We start from the raw sequence: 15614 nt of genomic DNA on the forward strand, positions 1-15614 counted from the left end.
CCGGCCTTTGAATCTGCACAAGGTGTCAGGGGGCCCCGACCTGAGACGTGCTGGGGTCCACGGTTCGGCCATAGCTCCCTCCTGAGAGCGCCGCCCAGGACGGCTGGGAAGCTCCCAGGCCTGGTTTGGGCCTTCCAGTGAGGCCAGAGCCCAGCCTGGCCCTCGGGGTGTCTCTGGACCTGGCCCTTCCCCTCAGCTCGGGGCCTCTTACTCCACAGGGCGGGAGCTGGTACCATGATGCTGGGGCTGAGGGGGTTACAGACGAGGGGCCACGGCCGGGGGCCCTTGGGGACTCAGCACAAAGGCTCCTGGGTGCCGTCCTCTCCCCGGTTCTGGCCTCTTCCTCGCCCAGGACCTGGTCCCGCTGCCGAGTCCACGCAGGACAAGAGGCAGCAAGGCTACTGGCAGAGCCCTGACGAGAGGCGCCGTGTCTTAGGGAGCGGGGAGCATCTGCGGGTGCAGCGCCCCCGGCCAGAAGGAGCAGGACCACAGTGTTTCCCAGCAGAGAGGGTCTGGGCCCTCCTGGCTTCCAGCGCCCACAGCCCCGGCAGGACACACGTGGCCCTGACCAGGCACCTCCTGGCTGCTGGGCTGGGAGCTGGCCTGTCTGAGGCCTCCGTTTCCCCACCTGTGTGGCAGTGGCCTTTACCCTCCTCTCTGCTGCATCCTTACCCGTTTCTCCCGCTTCACGCTGCCCCCGGCTGGGCGCACTGTGCCCCCTGCTGGTCCCATGCCCCCCCAGAGGAAGGAGGAGAGGGATGGGAGCGGGGTCTCGGCACAGGGAGGAGAGTGCCCGGTGTTGTGTTCGGTTGTGGTTTCGGAAGGGAAGGTGAAGGCCTGAGGGATTGCTGTTTTTACAACAACTTAACAAACTGGAGAGCAGAGGCTCGGTGGGGTTTGCCGGATCATCAGTCACCCAGCCAGTGGCTGGGCTGTGACTTGGCCTATGACTTTGAGCGTTGCCCGGAGTTTTCTGTAGTGCCAGGAGCGCCTCCCTTCGGGGCTGCCTGCGAGTCACTGGAGAGCTACCACTGGGGCAAGTAAGGTGGCTGGGGCAGCCGGCAGCCCACGTGCCCGGCACGGCTGGATGGCAGACGCTCTCGGAGTCCCGTCCAGCGCTGTGCTGCCCGTGAGCTGAGTGTGGCTCAGTGTGTCGGGCCCGGGACAGGGTCTGGCGGCAGGCGCTTCCAGGCTGTTGCTGCTGTCTTGCAAGGTGAATCGAAGAGGCTGCCGCCTCTGCTGCCCCCGCCCCGGGCCCGCAGGACACGGTGAGGAGGTTGAGAGCATGGCCTCCCCATCCGTCAGCCCCTCACTGGCTGCCCTCTGGCTCCGGGGTCAAAGTGCACATCCTTTCCCAACTCGCCACCTGCTGGATGCCCCGAGCAACCAGCACGCGCAGATGGCGGCCTCGCTGCCCTGTAGACGCTTCTCATTCGAAACCGTGGTGACAGTGAAAGCACGTGCGCGGCCCCGGGGGCCTGAGTTCCCTCCCAACAGAGGCCGCTCGCCTCTCGGTGTCCGTCCTTGGTGGCCGCCGCCCTCCTGTTGCTGTAGCTCTCCCACCTCCGTCCCCCCTTTGCTGTGTTTTCCGCCCGAGCAAGCTTCCCAGCTGCCAGCGGTGAGCAGGGGTCCTCCGTCCCCGCTGCCCGCTTCCCTTGGAGGCGCCGAGGGAGCCAGAGAGGAAGGCCCGGCCGGGAACTCCTGGCCTAGCCCTGCCTTGCCCAGGAGACCCGAGGGCAGTGGTGCTGGGGACCCGCCTCCCGACGGGGGCTGGTGGGACGGCCGGGCTGCAGAGGAAGGGCTGGTGGGCAGGCCCCGAGCCTCACGCCCAGCCCCTGCCTAGCCCCAGAGAGCCCGCCACAGCCTCTCCCGTTTTGCAGCCAGCGAAGCCATTCACACAATCACCTTCTGTTAATTCTATCTGCAACATCAATTAAATTGTTTGTAGAAACTAATTGAATGTGGCTTAATCACACATCTTAATAGCTTTCCACGCTCTGAACTCGTTGTTAATTCCAGTAATAAAACGAGATGAGAACGCTGGCTGGGTAATTAGCGAGGAGGCTGGGGAAGAAATTGCTGTTTGATGGTGGGTAATAAAGGCAGCCGTGGTGACCGCTCTCCCACCGCCACTGCCGAGCCCCCGTTCTGCTGACGGAGGGAAACGCCGTTGCTCTGCCCCGGACGCCCCGTCCCTGCTGCTGCCTTTTGAGCTCCTGCCGCACTCTCCTTGGGGCCGGGCTCCGCCTCTGGGCCCGGGCCTGCAGCTGGCCGGGTGCTGGCCTGCTCCCCACACCCCCCGAGCAACCAGTGCCCGTCCGAGGTGGTCGGAGATGCAGAGGGCCGGTGCTTTCCCCTTACGTTGGTTGCTGGCTCCTTGGCCCTGAACAGAGCCCCTCCGTGTGGCTCTTTTTCTTGGCCTGGGGTCAGCTTTTCCCGCCGTGTCCCAGCCTGGTTATCCCAGGGCCGTCGTGGGGCCTGAAAACTGCTGCAGCTGCTGTGACCTCCTTGTGAACTAGAGCAGCCCAAGCCCCTCCCCCAGGAAAGGGACTGCAGCTGTGCCTTCGGCCCAGCCAGCTGTTGACAGTCGTCTGGAGCCGCTGAGCTAAGATGTGACTGCGTGCAGGGTCCTGGGTGCGTGCGGAAGCCGAGTTGGTGGGCCGTCGGGCCTGGAGTGAGGAGGGCGAGGAGGGTGGCGTCACACGGTGGATGCTGGGCCGAGAGCAGGACCAAAGGGCCAGCGGCCACCGGGTGGGGTGGGCCAAGTTTGCTGGAGAAGGGACCAGGGGGACGGAGCCCTGGTGGCGCTCGGCAGAGCGGGGGTGAGAGGTCGTTGGAGGAGAGGGGGTCCTCCTGTGGGTGGAGCCCACCCTCACCGACTTCTCAGTGATGTTGTTCTGTGCTTCTGAGACATGAAGCAGACCCCCTCGGAGCGGAGGGTGCCTGAGGCCAGGCACCCGGCACTGTCCCTCACGCAGGACTAGGTGGTGGCAGGAGGGCACGGACGCAGCGCAAAGCTGCAGGGAAAGGAGCTCCTCCCCTCCGGCTGGCTGTGCCCTTGTTGTCTTTCTGGAGGGCCATCTGCCTGTGAAGGTGGCAGAGCTGCTTGGAGAGTAAAGAGTGAGTACAGGCCTGGCCAGGCCTCCGGGAGCCGGGCTTGACTGGTGAGGCCAGCATGCTAGTATCGGCGGTGCCCCGGCCTCCCCACGGCCCTCCTGCTGTAGTCCTGCCACAGGCCCTCGCGCTGGTCCCCTGATGACCCGCCCTGTGGTGAAGTCCAGCCCGACGCACAAGTGCAGGAGCAGGGCTGGTGCTGGGTGCCGTTTCCTTGTTCTCACTTCTCTTCCTAACGGGAAGCTCCCACGTTCTCTTGGCTCCTCAGGGCCAGGTGGCCCCTTTCTCCTTGATGTCCTCTTGCTCATTCACAGGGTGAGGGCAGCCCCTGGGCCCCTTGCCAGCCCGCCCGGGCCCTGCTTCCCAACAGGCAGCACTCCCCATCGGCTCTTTTGAGCAGAGGACATTGTCCCTCTTCCCTGAAGCTAAACCTTGAGAAGGTAGGAGAACACCCAGGAGTGATGCTGCAAGTGGGTAGGGTGAGAGGGGTGGGGCCTGGAAGGACACGAAGACTCCATCGAGCCAGACGCTCAGGGAAGCGCCCTGGGTGCAGAACATCCCAGAGGCGCCCATCCCGAGTCTGATCGGTGGAATTCCGTCCGAAGTTAAATTGGTACCACTGGCCCAGCTTCTGCCCCCGGAAGGAGCTTTTGCCACATTTTACGGAGGACGTTTGCTGGGAACTGCCCCGGAACTCGCTGGTGCCAGGGGCAGGGAGGCAGGAGTCGGCAGCCTGGAAGGACAGATCAGACCAGCAGGGAGAGCGGGGCCCAGGCCGGGCGGGCCTTACGGCAGGCAGCCAGCCAGAGGGCGGGCAGGGCTGTGCCCTGCGTCACCCACCTCCCGCGCCCCCCGGCCCCTCCAGGGGTGGGGTGGGGCGGTCCCAGGCCGAGGTCGAGACAGCAGATGGTGGGGCTCGGCACCCAGTGGCTCCCACCCTCAGGGTCCCTCCCCACTCATCCACTTCCAGGGCCCTATCGGTTCTGACTTGAAGGCAGGGTTTGCTCCTGGGCCGAGGAGGAGGTTTGCCTTCCGTGCAGAGCCTTGGGAGCCCAGAAAGCCTGGGCTTGAATCTGGCTGTCACCCGCTGATTGTGTGACCTGGGGCAGGTTAACCTTTGTAAGTCTCAGTTTCTTCACCCGCAAAGTGGGCATCGTAACACCGTCCTCCTAGCTGTCGTGACGATCCCGTGAGGCGGTGTCTGAAATGTAGACGCGATATACAGCTGTGGCTCAGTGGACGCCTGGCACGTGGCTGGGTGGGCGATGTGATGTTGTCAGTGGTTGTTACTGTTCCTGCCGTTGGGATACTCACTGGTATCTGTGCAACCGTGGACTTGTCTCAGTATCCCTAAGAACAGCGGAAAGAATCAAAGGCTTCCCTTTAACTGTTCAACAGATATTTATCGTCAGGTGCCGTTCTGAGGACTGGGGGCTGCTCTAGGCTTTATAAGTTCTCAAAGTCCCAAGTGGTGGTGGGAGCTTCTGAAAATAGGGCTGAAGTCCTTGGTGACCAGCCACCCGGGGCCCGGGGCAACCCAGTCGTCCACATCCCACGGAGCCCGTCGGTTCCTCTCCTCGACCACGTGCCATCTCTCCCTAAATCCCATCTTGGTTCATTCAGTACTTGGCCGCCTTTTCGTTGCCTCCTGAGCCGTCTTCCCTAAAGGAGCCCCAAGCCTCAGATCTTGGCTCTCCACCCTCTGTCGCCCCTGCCCCGCTCCCGGCTGAGCCCCGCACCGAGCCGCACGTGGGCAGCCTTGGAGGTGTGCTGTGCACGCCACAGAACTCGGGCTGTCCCCCTCCTCCCCCCCCCAGCAGCGCGGGGGAGAGACCCAGGAGTTGGGAGGGTCAGAGATGAGGTGCTGCCTAAGAGTGACCTGTCCTAACGAGTCTTCCTCTGTCTCGTCCACGTGGCCCTAGGACTACATGCAGAACATCCACGGCAAGGAGATTGACCTGCTGCGGACCACGGTCAAGGTGCCAGGGAAGCGTCTGCCCCGAGCCACGCCGGCCACGGCCCCTGGCGCCAGCCCCCGGGCCAACGGGCTGGCCTTGGAGCGGAGTAGCGCGCAGCTGGGTGGGGGAACAGGTGAGGGGGCTGCTGAGGTGGGAGGGGGCGTGTGGCTGCCGTGGCCCCGTCTGTCTGGGCGGGTGGGGCGCGCCGCGACGGGGCCCGGAAGGGAGGCATGTGGGGCTGCACCCCTCGCCAGCCAGGTCCTCAGGGCTCCACACACGCCGGCCACCCGGTGTCTTGCTTCAGGGTCCGCTCAGCCAAGCGCAGTTGCCACAATGCTGCCCTCGTGCGGTTAGTAGAGGTGGCGGCCGGTGGACCGCCTGGCAGGTCAGAATGGGGACAGATAGCCTCGTGCTGACAGGTGGCATCAGCGTCTGGAGCCGAGGCAGGTGACAGTGGGGACACCGGGGCCCTCTGGCACCAGGGCCACATCTCAGTCAAGTTTGCCAGACGGGCAGGGAGGGAGGCGGGAGGGGACAGAGCTGCCTGGGGCGAACCTGGTAACCGTCCTCAGGTCTGCGGTGAGAGGCGGGGGTGGGGGGGGTCTTTGCTCAGAGAAGACTGAGTTTAGAGAGAAGCTGGAGGCCGAGCGGACTCTGCGCCGTGTCCAGAGAGGTGGAGCCTCCTGAGTGTGCGCCTTGTTGGAGGTGAGGGCCCTGAGAAGCCGGCACCCCACCCTGCTGTGTGTGCCACCACTGCCCCCCAGTCTGGAGGCGCTGCGAGGGGCGGGTGGCGGGCACTGACCCCGCTGGCAGAGGGGTGCTGGCTGCAGTAGATCTGAAGTCGAGACTATCCTCCCCATGTTGTGTGGATGAGGAAACAAAGGTTCAGAGGTTAAATAACTTGTCTGTAAATTCCACAGGAAGTGATGGAGCTGGGTTTGAACCTGCGCGTGCCTGACTTGGGAAGCTATGTTCTGTCCTCTAAGCCCTTGAATTAGACAGAGAGGGAGCTAGTGGACGGAGGGAAGGAAGGAAGGAAGCTAAGGACAGAAAGACAAGAAAGATGGGTAGGGCGCCAGGAGCGGCCTGTGGGGCTGCACTTGGGGGCGGGGAGGCGGGTCCTGGGTGTTCTGCGTGGGGCGGGGCCGCTGGGGAAGGGAAGAGCGGGGGGGGGGGGGGGCGCTGGGGACCTCGCGGAGCTGCCTGTGGACTGGCTTGGGGTTTCTCAGATGACACCAGAGGGAGCATGGAAGGGGAGCCTTTCCTTGCAGGCAGGCAGCAAGGGGAAAGCTAGCTGTTCCCTCAGAGGAAGGGAAGCCCTAAGACACTCTGTCCTGTCACATTCCTGGTCCCTGGAGACCTTCACCTGGGGAGCGGAAGTGGTGCGTGGAGAAGGGGGTGCGCGGCACACTCACCCACGTAACTGACAGTACCCGCAAACGCTCACCGACGTCCCTGGAACACGTGGCCAGGCGCCACCGGAGCCGTGCACCGACCTCGCACACACTCACACATGTCTCCGCTCACCGGGCGATGTTAACATCTCATTATCTTTGTTACTGTAATTACATTATCCGCTGCTTTATGCAGAATTATTCTCCGAGGACTAATTGATGGCTCCATGTTTAATTCATTAATCATTAGCATCAAATTCGACAATTACAGTGCACACTGATTGTGGGATTGCAGGCATAATGAGGGGAGAATTAACAAAGAAAAGGGAAAGCGCTTTCCCTCCCTCGGGGTTTTGGGTTGGGGGGCTTGAGGAGGAACTTGGGGCTGTGCTGTCTTTGGGTGGGGCTGGGGGGAGGGGGGAGTAAGATCTGGAACCCGGGGCGCCGGGGGAGATGGAAGCAGGCGAGGGGTGGCGAGAAGCACAGCATCTGAGAAGTTAAGACCCTAGGCTGCTCCCCTGGAAGGTTTCCTGATGGGGGTCGGTGCGGGGGGACCCCAAGAAAGGCTAAGTTTGCAGGGACCTGTTAGGCAGGGTGGGAGGAGCTGGCACGGGTGCCACACGTATGTTAACAAGCACTTAACTGTGTGTCTGGTCCTGCCTGGGGTGTTATGACAGATACAAGAGAAACACAAAACCCGCCCCCACCATTCAGTCTCGTGCTGTCCCCGGAGCGAGCCTGTTCCTTTACCTTCTAGTGGCTTCCGCGCGCATCTTCCTGTCCCTTGGATTCCAGAAACTTGACCCCTGTGCTTGCGGGGCTGGTAGGGGCCTGGTGTCGGCCGCTCGCCCCTCCCTCCGGCTTGTTCAGCTTCAGGGGCGTCTCTGCCTGTCACTAACGCCGGGCACCTGGCCAGCTGCCCAGCTCTCAGTGCAGACCTCCCTCGGCCTTGGCCTTCTGGCCTCAGGCCCCACCCTGTCTCAGGTCAGCTGAGGTGAGAGGGCAGTGTCGCTGTCCACAGGTGGCCCTCAGGCCCGGGGGCCGCTGCCACCGTCTCCCCACGGGTGACTCGGGCCCGGGGAGGGCGCGTACTGCCGCCCCCGCCGCCCCGGAGCCTTCGGTTCCCCTGGCTCTGCTGTTCTTCCCCGATGGGAAACGAAAGATTAATTTTCTCCAGCCCCAGAGGATAATTACTAATACTAATTAGACATAATTACTTGAATTTGATACACTTATTCCTCGTCAGAATGGCAGCAAAGCTGAGGCACGGCAAATGGCATACGTGGCCTGGAACGGGGTTCGGGGCCTGGCCAGGAGGGGCAGGGGCTGGGATAGCAGGGGAGCAGCTCGGCAGTGATGGGGGGACTGTCCCACTCACCCAGCTTCTGGCTCCTGATCACAGGGAGGGGACAGAGGTGTGGACCCTGGTGTTCATGGAGACAAGGGGGGGGGGTGTGAAGTCTGGGCCCATGGGAGGCCTCCGGGTCTCCAGTGATCCTGGCCCGGGGCCTGGTGAATCCAGGAGCCCCTCATCCTGGGTCAGTATCCTGCTGGGATTTCTCAAGCTCTGCCCGTAGCTGTACTTTCAGGCAAGTCTATGGGTGCCCTTCCCCCGGCCTCCCCTCGCAGTCTGACCCTTCCGCCCCCCCCAGGTGCCCCCAACTCGGCCAGCAGCCCAGCCTGGGCCGGCCCGCGCCCAGAGGGGCTGCATCAGCGCTCCTGCTCTGTTTCCAGCGCCGACCAGTGGAATGAGGCCGCTGCCCTGCCCCCAGGTATGCAGGACCCGGTGAAGCCGCAGCGGAGGGCAGCCGGGGAGGCTGAGATGGGCAGGGGGGCGCGGCGGAGCCCTCCAGGGCTCGTGGCAGAGCCGGTGCCACGCCTGGGGCATGGAGTTGGGGTGGCTGCCCCTGTGCTGTCCCCAGGCCCGCGCCAGCGGTTGGCGCTAGAGACCCTCCCTCTGCAGCTCCCTGCCCGCCCACCGCTGTCCCCAGGCGGCGCTGGCGGCGGCGTCACATCCCCATCAGCCCCCTGCGCCGCCAGCTCATCAGCCTCTCCGCGGGGGGGGGCGGGGCGGGGAGCGGCTGAGTGGGGAGGTCGGAGGCTGGGGGCTTGAAACACGTTCCGAAGGCGGCAGCTAGCCCGCGTGGAGAGGGGTCCCCGCAGACAGGATCAGGGAGCTGTCCGGAGAGGTGCTTTCTCCCCCGCGCTGCCCCCATTGGCTGAGGCCCCACCCAGTCTGGGTGGTCGAGAACTCTCCCTTCCCACCTCCGCCTGCTCTCCCTGGCCTCGTGGTCGTCTTCCCTTCATCAGCGTCTGTGCCTCGTCTTCCCCTTACTTCTTCCCCCGCCTCTGCAGCGAGCACCTCCGCGCGCTCTCCTCACTCACCCGTAGCCCCACATCCCTCAGCAGTCCTGAAGGCTAGAGGGAAATGGGCGCAGCCCGGCCCTCCTCTCCTAAGTGAGGGTGTGAGAGGGAGGAGACTCCCTGGGCACCGGGCACACTGCTGCTCCCCCGTCCCTCCTGCTGGGCAGCAGCGCGTTAGCTCTCCTCCCCGACTTGCCTCCCAGAGACCCTGCCCAGGCCCGCATCCCAGCAGAAGCGCCGGCCCGGCCTGAGCTCTGACAGCGGGAAGCGGCTGGGCGCCCACGGCCCCGGGCCTGCGTCACCTGCCCGGCCAGGCCCAGGCCTCCGGCCGGTGGATGTAGAGGCCCCAGAGGGCAGCCGGGGGCCCTTCCCGGGTCACCGTCCCGCGGCCTGTGCTGGCCTTGGTGGGGCCCCTCTGTTGAGTCTGGCAGGCGGAAGGCAGGGAGGGCGGGCGCGTGTCTGCCTCTAATGAAGTTTGACATTTAGTGGTGCGCGTCGGGCGGGGTGTGGGAGACGGAGCTTGATTAGCGCGCTCTAATTGACAGTAATTAGGCAGCTCCCTGATTGTTTCTAATTCTGCTATTAATTGTGAGGCGCGGGGAGTGTGATTGAGGATAAATTTGGTGCGGAGTTGCTGGCTCTCCAGCCCCCGGCCGCCTTCCGCCCTCCAGGCTGCAGAAGCTGGTTCCCTCTGCACCTTCACTCTGCCCTGCCTGCGTTTCCCACACGCTCCTCTCCACCCACCCTTCCTCCAAGGCCGGGGGCGCCTTGGGGCCTGTGGGCAGACCCCTCCCGGGGTGCGGACAGGGCGGGAGTGCCCCCCTTCCCCCTGCCCCGGCCGCAGTTCAGGGTGGAGCCCCCAGCACCCCGGGCAGGGCCTGTGCTGGCCCCTCCCCTCCCCCACACTTCTCCACCTCTCCCTCACCAGCCAGTGGCCCAGCCGAGGTGCTCAGTTCCAGCCCCAAGCTGGAGCCTCCCCCATCTCCCCACTCCAACCGGAAGAAGCACCGGAGGAAAAAGAGCACCGGGACCCCCCGACCAGACGGCCCCAGCGGTGCTGCTGAAGGTTAGGGGGACCCGCGAGGGAAACGGGGCACAGGAGGCGGGCAGCGGGCCTTGGGGATAGTACCTGAAGGGTCCCCCTTTCTGTGTTAGGTTAAAAGCACTCTCTAATAGTAATTTCCAGTAGAAGCAGCTCCACCGCTCTGGTCACCCCAACCTGGTATCTTAGAAGCTCTTTCTTCTGCCTAACTTAGCGCCTTCCTGTGAAAACGCGAGCTTACTTCTTTCATTCTCACAGAAGGTAAAAGACAGCAGGCCGCTACTCGCCCCGCAGCTCTTCCAGGGGGTGCGGGCAGGACCCGTGTTTTCTGTGTCTCTCGTGTCACCCGCTGAGTTTAAGCAGTGCTGGGCGCGAAACAGGTGCTTCACACGCGTGCGTGTTCGGCCGAGCCTCTCCTTAGTCGTCTTCAGGCTGAGGAATTCCAGCTCCTCAGCTCCTTTCTCGTAATCCCTTATTAATCATAGCGCTGCTTCTCTGATTTTCCCGAGTATCTTCAGAATGTGCCTCTGCTTAGTGGTTGGAGCGTCCTTGCTCCTAAATAAGGTTAACCTACATGGGTGCACAGTTGCTGGTTTATACTCTGATGGTCAGGCTTAGGGGCGTGGCTCAGTGGGGGCGATCATCTCTAAGGGAAGGAGCCACCTTTCCCAGCCAACCGGTGACACAGGGGGGCTCAGCGCTCACGGCACGGGGTGCACCTGTACCAGGGAACTGAACCCCACAGACTGTCACCGTTATGTAGTTCAGAGATGGTTGGAAGTGAGGTGAGGTGGAATGGTGGAGCCTGGGGAAGGAAAGGTACCAGTTTCTCTACGAAGACAGTTCCGTTAAGGGCGCCTTAGAGCAGGAGCCCACCAGGAGGACTTCCCTTGGCGGGGGGTGGGGGTGGACGGGGAGGGCATGGCCAGTGTCACTGGGGCGGGAGGCTGCCCTGGCAGGATGTGTGGTCTCAGTTGGGCCTCCTCACAGGCACCTGTCTCTCCAGCCGCACGACATAGTCGCACTGCTTGTTAGGAACCGTTCACCCACGGGGCGGTGACCGGCGGGAGGGAGATCCACGTGACTGTCTCCTGGGGGGCCTGGGGGAGCAGAGCTGGGAAGAGCTTCACTGCACTGCTTGGGAAGTGTCTGTCACTGCAGATGTCCTCAGGTTCCTATCTGCTCACACATCCGAGTTAGTCTGTGGAGGAAACCTCTCCTCCTCTCCCCATCCCCTTGCCCTCCCTGCCTGCCTGTGCCAGGGTAGCGGGGGAGGGGCCCGGCTCCCAGGAGCCCCACACTGACGCCGTCAGGAATATTGGGTTTAATGAGCTGCAAAATGAGGCGGCTGCAGCTGACATGTACGGATGGTGCCCACCCCCGCCTTCGCCGCCCCCCCCCCCCAGCACCGTCTCCTAACGCCCCATCTCATCCTCCAGATACTCAGCTCTGCTTTCCCCAGGAAGCCACCCTCTGCTTTCCAGACCCATTCCCAGCAGTGCCAGGGATGCCAGAGCCTCGCTTGCCCACCTTTTTCTCCCAGGCTCCGCAGGCAGCTAGGACGGAGGTCTGGGGGCTCCACACGGCGCTCTGACCCCGACTCCCCGCGAGGTGCCCTGGAGACAGTGGTCCTCGAGGCTGGGGTGGCTTGTCCCTGCACGTGCGAGCCGGTAGGGGCCCTCTGCCCTCACGCCGGCGCGCGCCCCTGTGCCCGCAGAGGCCGAGGAGCCGTTCGAGTTTGTGGTGGTGGGCGTGTCCCTGCACGTGCGTGCCGGCAGGGGCCCTCTGCCCTCACGCCGGCGCGCGCCCCTGTGCCCGCAGAGGCCGAGGAGCCGTTCGAGTTCGTGGTGGTGTCCCTCACCGGGCAGACGTGGCACTTCGAGGCCTCGACGGCAGAGGAGCGGGAACTGTGGGTGCAGAGCGTGCAGGCCCAGATCCTCGCCAGCCTGCAGGGCTGCCGCAGCGCCAAGGACAAGGTTGGCCCGGAGGCCCGGGTGGGGTAGGGTCCCAGGTTGGCCTCGCGACTGACCAGCCACCCCTGCGTCTCCCCCCGAGGCAGACTCGACTGGGGAACCAGGACGCAGCTCTGGCTGTGCAGGCCGTGCGCACCGTCCGTGGCAACAGCTTCTGTATTGACTGCGACGCCCCCAGTGAGTGCCGGGCCGGCGGGGCTGGGCTTGTGGGTGGCTTAGAGAAAGCGCGACCAGCTTCGTGGAGGAAGCGCTGCCGGAGGCCTCTCGGAGGCCGAGAACAGCGGCAGGGAGGGCTTTCCTGGTGGTCTCGCTCTGGTTGCCCGTGGGCTTCATCTTGCTTCCTTTCCGCACCTAGATCCAGACTGGGCCAGCCTGAACCTGGGCGCCCTGATGTGCATCGAGTGCTCGGGGACCCACCGGCATCTGGGGGCTCACCTGTCCCGGGTCCGCTCCCTCGACCTCGATGACTGGCCACCTGAGCTGCTGGCCGTCATGACCGCGATGGGCAATGCCCTGGCCAACAGTGTCTGGGAGGGGGCCCTGGACGGCTACGCGAAGCCAGGGCCCGACGCCTGCAGGTGAGGGCAGGGGTCCTGGCGCTGGCCGGCAAGGGTGGGGACGTGGGCGCTCCTGCCAGGTGGGGAGAACTGGGGGTGGGGCCGGGCAGCTGTGACAGGGCTGGAAGGGTTAATTAAAGCCCAGCCGTTGCTCTGCTTGGCAGTGGGCCCCTGGGGTGCCCCTCCCCCTCCTGTCACTCAGCGCCTCACAACAACGGGGCCCTTTCTCAGCGTTATCAGCAGGTCAGGGGGCCAGCGGGAGGCGCATGCGCAGGGCCCTATCGCTCTGTGGCGCGAAGGCCACGGCCTGAGCTCTGAGATGGGGAGAATGGGTGGTAGATAGGGTCGTGAGTGGGCCCCCAGCGTGGGCCCCCGCCTCCTTTGTTCCTGCAGGGCCAGATAAGCTGCCACCCGCGCCCTGCCGGGACTCTTCCTGCCCTCTCGGCCCCCAGGGGCCTCCCCCGGAGTTCCCTTCCACTTCTTCCACACCCTCTGTGCCGCCCGCTGCCCCCTGACGCCCCCGGGTCCCTCAGGCTCGCTTCTGCGGCCCCTTCACCCCGTGACCCCCGGCCCGGCCCCTCCTGTGCCCGCAGAGAGGAGAAGGAGCGTTGGATCCGGGCCAAGTACGAGCAGAAGCTCTTCCTGGCCCCGCTGCCCAGCTCGGATGTGCCGCTGGGGCAGCAGCTGCTCCGAGCGGTGGTGGAAGACGACCTGCGGCTGCTGGTGATGCTCCTGGCCCACGGGTCCAAGGACGAGGTGAACGAGACCTACGGGGACGGGGACGGGCGGACGGCCCTGCATCTCTCCAGCGCCATGGCCAACGTCGTCTTCACGCAGCTGCTCATCTGGGTGAGTCGGGGCTCCCGCCCCGCAGGTGCCCCTGACCTCCCTGACGTCCTCCTCACCCCAGCCCTCTGAGAGCCGCCTCTCCCTTTTCTCCCCGGGAATCCACACCTTTCCCGCCGTGTCCCGCCAACCGCGCTTTCTTTTGCAGTACGGGGTGGACGTGAGGAGCCGGGACGCCCGGGGCCTGACCCCGCTGGCCTATGCTCGCCGGGCCGGCAGCCAGGAGTGTGCAGACATCCTGATCCAGCATGGCTGCCCCGGGGAGGGCTGCAGCTTAGCCCCGACCCCCAGCAGAGAGCCTGCCAACGGCAGCAGCACCTCCGCTGAGCTGCACCGAAGCCCTAGTCTCCTGTAAGGCCCAGGAAGAGGGCAGAGGGGCCACAAGGACTCCAGGGCATGGCGACTCACCTCCCTACGGGCGCTGGGAGAAACAAAGACACAGAGACTGAAAAGCAGGGACACGCGGAGAGGAAGGAGGAGAGGGAGACGGGAAGAGCCAAAGGGAAGAACTAAACGGGAGACACAGAAGGGTCCGAGGAGACGCCGTGCTTGGAGCTGCAGCGGAGGGGTCGGAGGGGTCTGGCCCCTGCCCTCCGGCGCCACTGAGAAGGGACAGGACCCTTTGGCGGTGCTGTGAGGAGAGGGGGGCAGGACCTCGCCCTCCTCCAGGTTCCTGCCTTCTCGTGCCGGCCCCCTGGGAGCCTCCTCCTAAAACGGAGCCTGGGTGGGGCAGACGCTGGGGGGGTGACCTGCGAGTCCCATGTAAATGTGTACATTGGAATATTTATGTTTGTGTACATATTTGGTGTGTGTGAGATGTGCCAATAAACCAGACTGTGTGTGTGGGGCCTTCATCTTCCCTCTCATCTCCCTGCCGTTCCGAAAATGCCCCTCTCATCTCTCTCTTCTCCTTTGTCCCTGTCCTCTCATCTTTGCTGTACTTTACTTTAGGGTACCCCATCCACCCCCCCACCCCCGTCCAGGAGGCAGGCTGGAGGCTAGGTGACCCCCCCCCCCCAGCCTCCTACGTGCGCTTCTCTCAGCCCTCTCTTGCCAGGGGCGCAGTTGTTGAGTTTCTCAGCAGCACCGGGAGGAGGGTCGAGCCTGCCAGGAGGAGGGTCGAGCTCCGTGCTCCCCACTCGAAGCTTCCTGCTGCTGCCCCCCTGCCCTGCCGCCTCCACCCTCAGAATGGCTTTCTGTGGGTCTCCTCATTTTCATCAGTATTCTGTCCAGTGACCTCACAGCACAGCTGTGCTGCCCACGGTTCACCCACAGAGAGGGCAGGAGCACAGCCTCCCTTCCTAGGTGTCTGGGAACCAGCCCCACAGCCAGGGGTTCAGGGAGCCACGCGGGTCCATGCCCAGGGGGGAGAGTTCTGAGGACGGGATGGGTTGAGTGGCAGCGCTTCTCTGGGGAACTCATCCCTAGGCTTTGCGTTTGAGGAGAGGGGAGGGGGTGGGTCACCGACAGCAGAACAGCCCCCTTGGCTTCCACCAACCCCTTGCCAAACTGGAGGCAGAATCCAGAGCTTCTGCTTTTCCCTCGGACTATCCCTTAGTTATTCTAGAAATAAAACCTGGGAGAAACCCCTCTGTGTACCTGTTCTTGAAGGGTGAGAACTGCTAAGTTAGGGTCCCTACTCCCTAGGGAGCCCGTTGCTTCCCCCGTTTCCTGGAGCTGCTCTGCTGGTGGCCCTTGTACATTGGGTGTGGCGGGCTGGCGCTCTGCACGGCCCTTGCCTGTGTGTAGGGAAATCAGCCAAGTAAAGCTATTCAGAGAGGAAACCAGATTTTACTGTCTTGGTCCTTCCGCCAGGCTGACAAGAGCCTTAAACAAAGATAAGGGCAGAATAGAGACAGGGCCATGGGTGTGTGTGAGACTGGGCTCCTGGGCTCAGAAAATACTAGCAATAATCACCTCCAGGTTCCCCAAGGAAAAGAAGCCCCTTGGGTGGCTGAATGCTGCCTGGTATAGTTTAGGAGGCTTCAGAGGTAAATGCAGGACAAACGGGCAGATGGAGGCCTTGGTCTTGCTAGTTCTCCCCGCCCCCCCTTCCCCTCACTGGGGGCAGAGCCAGGGGGCCTCGGCTCCAGCCCAGCTAGACGTGCGGACCCATCCGGATTCCTGGCAGCAAGACAACCGCTCCTAGGATCCTCGACCTCTGCCTGGCTTCTCTCCGAAAAAGAGTCTCACCCTGTAGGTTCCCCATGTGGGTGAGTCAAAGGTAGCAGACAGCCTTGATCTAGATCAGGAATGGGGCTGGTCTGGACTACATGTTTTCAGCCTGATTCTCCAGCCTTGCTGGAATTTAGCCAAAAGATAGAGAGGACCCGGCTGTGTGTGTCCCAGCCAGGGCGCCGTGCCAC

At 63.8% G+C, this 15614-nt stretch overlaps 1 protein-coding gene across 2 annotated transcripts in view; it reads left to right on the forward strand.

Moving 5' to 3' along the window:
* Positions 1 to 14102, forward strand: part of AGAP3 (ArfGAP with GTPase domain, ankyrin repeat and PH domain 3) — a gene marked incomplete at its 5' end in the record, with an annotated part of 56570 nt that extends 42468 nt beyond the window's left edge. For both annotated transcript variants that reach the window (XM_082845906.1, XM_082845905.1), the window contains 8 exons: positions 5037 to 5205; positions 8119 to 8238; positions 9759 to 9896; positions 11694 to 11848; positions 11932 to 12022; positions 12201 to 12423; positions 12996 to 13251; positions 13397 to 14102. In XM_082845906.1, the coding sequence (XP_082702032.1) occupies positions 5037 to 5205; positions 8119 to 8238; positions 9759 to 9896; positions 11694 to 11848; positions 11932 to 12022; positions 12201 to 12423; positions 12996 to 13251; positions 13397 to 13603 (1359 nt within the window). In that variant the 3' untranslated portion in view covers positions 13604 to 14102. The remainder of the gene's footprint in view (positions 1 to 5036; positions 5206 to 8118; positions 8239 to 9758; positions 9897 to 11693; positions 11849 to 11931; positions 12023 to 12200; positions 12424 to 12995; positions 13252 to 13396) is intronic.
* Between the last annotated feature and the right edge of the window lie 1512 nt (positions 14103 to 15614).

This window comes from Leucopleurus acutus, assembly GCF_964270905.1.
Source record: "Leucopleurus acutus genome assembly, chromosome: 9".
NCBI classification, from domain to species: Eukaryota; Metazoa; Chordata; class Mammalia; order Artiodactyla; family Delphinidae; genus Leucopleurus; species Leucopleurus acutus.